Source organism: Parus major, unplaced genomic scaffold (assembly GCF_001522545.3).
Source record: "Parus major isolate Abel unplaced genomic scaffold, Parus_major1.1 Scaffold713, whole genome shotgun sequence".
Taxonomy (NCBI): Eukaryota; Metazoa; Chordata; class Aves; order Passeriformes; family Paridae; genus Parus; species Parus major.
In genome coordinates, this window is record NW_015379597.1 from 9903 (window position 1) to 11546 (window position 1644).

The 1644-nt window shown below is 60.0% G+C and overlaps 1 protein-coding gene across 1 annotated transcript in view; it reads left to right on the top strand.

The window, feature by feature from the left end:
* Nucleotides 1-1231, top strand: part of MRPL49 (mitochondrial ribosomal protein L49) — a 4861-nt gene extending 3630 nt beyond the window's left edge. The window contains exons 2-4 of the mRNA XM_015616766.2: nt 5-149; nt 742-863; nt 935-1231. Of these exons, the coding sequence (XP_015472252.1) occupies nt 5-149; nt 742-863; nt 935-1081 (414 nt within the window). The 3' untranslated portion in view covers nt 1082-1231. The remainder of the gene's footprint in view (nt 1-4; nt 150-741; nt 864-934) is intronic.
* The last annotated feature ends 413 nt before the right edge of the window (nt 1232-1644 follow it).

Genomic DNA, 1644 nt, shown 5'->3' on the forward strand with positions numbered 1-1644 from the left:
GTCCCCACAGAGCCCGGCGGGGCCCCCCCGTTATGAGGAGTCGACGGCCGAGTTTGAGTTCGTGGAGCGGCTGCTGCCCCCCAGCCGCATCCCCGACCCTCCCCCGCACCCCAAATATCCCACCCCGTCCGGCTGGAGCCCCCCCGCAGGTCAGCTCATTAACCCCGGCGTAATTAACCGCGGGAGGGGCTGATTATTAATTGCCTGGGGTCATTAACGCCCCTTGTGCCCTCTGAGAATAAGCCGCAGCTTAATGACCTTGTGGGAGAAGCTTGATTACCCCTGGGGGGGTGCTAATTACTCCGGGAGGGTGCTAATTACCCCTGGGGGGTGTTAATGACCTCGGGGGGTGCTAATTACCTCGGGGGAGGACCCCAAAATATTCCCTTCGAAAGGGAATTCTTCACCCCAAACCAAATAGGGAAGAGGATTTATTTACCCCAAATTGCCCCAGAGTGTGTGTGTGTGTGTTAATTACTTTGAGAGACTGTTAATTACCCTCAGGGCCTGTTAATTACCCTCAGGGGGTGTTAATTACCCCCAGGGGCTGTTAATTACCATCGGGGGAGTGCCCAAAATATTTCCCAATAGGGGGAATTATTGATTCCAAATCAAGTAGTGAAGAGAACTGACTCGGCTTGGGGTGGGTGGAATTCCCTCTGGGGAGTGTTAATTCCCTCTGGGGGTGTTAATTACCCCCGGAGGGTGTTAATTACCCCCGGGGATGTTAATTACCCCCAGGGCCCCCCCCGGACCTGCCGTACTTCGTTCGCCGCTCTCGCCTGCACAACCTCCCGGTGTACCTGGGCCAGCGGCAGGGCCGGCGCCTCACGGCGCTGCGCCACATCCACGGCGACATCTGGGTGAGTGGGGGGCTTTGGGGGGGTCCGGGGGGGTCTCTGGGGTCCCGCTGACCCCCCCCGTGCCCCCCCAGGCGCTGGAGCGGGACCTGAGGGCGTTCCTGGGCTCGCTGGGGGTCGGCGAGGTGCAGGCGCAGGTGAACGAGGTGACGGGGACGCTGCGGCTCAGGGGACACTGGGGGCCCGAGGTGCGGCAGTGGCTGCTCCAGAGGGGCTTCTAGAGACCCCCAAACCTGCGGGGGAGCCCCAAATCTGCCGGGGGATCTGCTGTGGGTACACCTGGAGCATCCTGGAATGGACCCTAGACAGTGCAAACATCTGCTGGGGGCACCTCCAGATCCATGGGGGCAGCTTGGAATCCACCTGGGCACCCCAAAATCTGTTTGAGGGACCTCCAGATCCACCTGGGCACCCCAAAATCTGTTTGGGGGACCTCCAGATCCACCTGAAACTCCCCAAAATCTGTTTGGGGGACCTCCAGGTCCACCTGGACACCCCAGAATCTGTTTGGGGGACCTCCAGATCCACCTGAAACACCCCAAAATCTGTTTGGGGGACCTCCAGATCCACCTGGACACCCCAAAATCTGTTTGGGGCACCTCCAGATCCACCTGGGCACCCCAGAATCCGTTTGGGGGACCTCCAGATCCACCTGGGCACCCCAGAATGTGTTGGGAGCAGCTCAAAATCCACAGGGGGAGCTTGGAATCCACCTGGGCCCCTCCAAATCCACCTGGAGCATCCCAAAATCTGCCTGGAGGCTGCAAAATCCCTCTGGAGAACC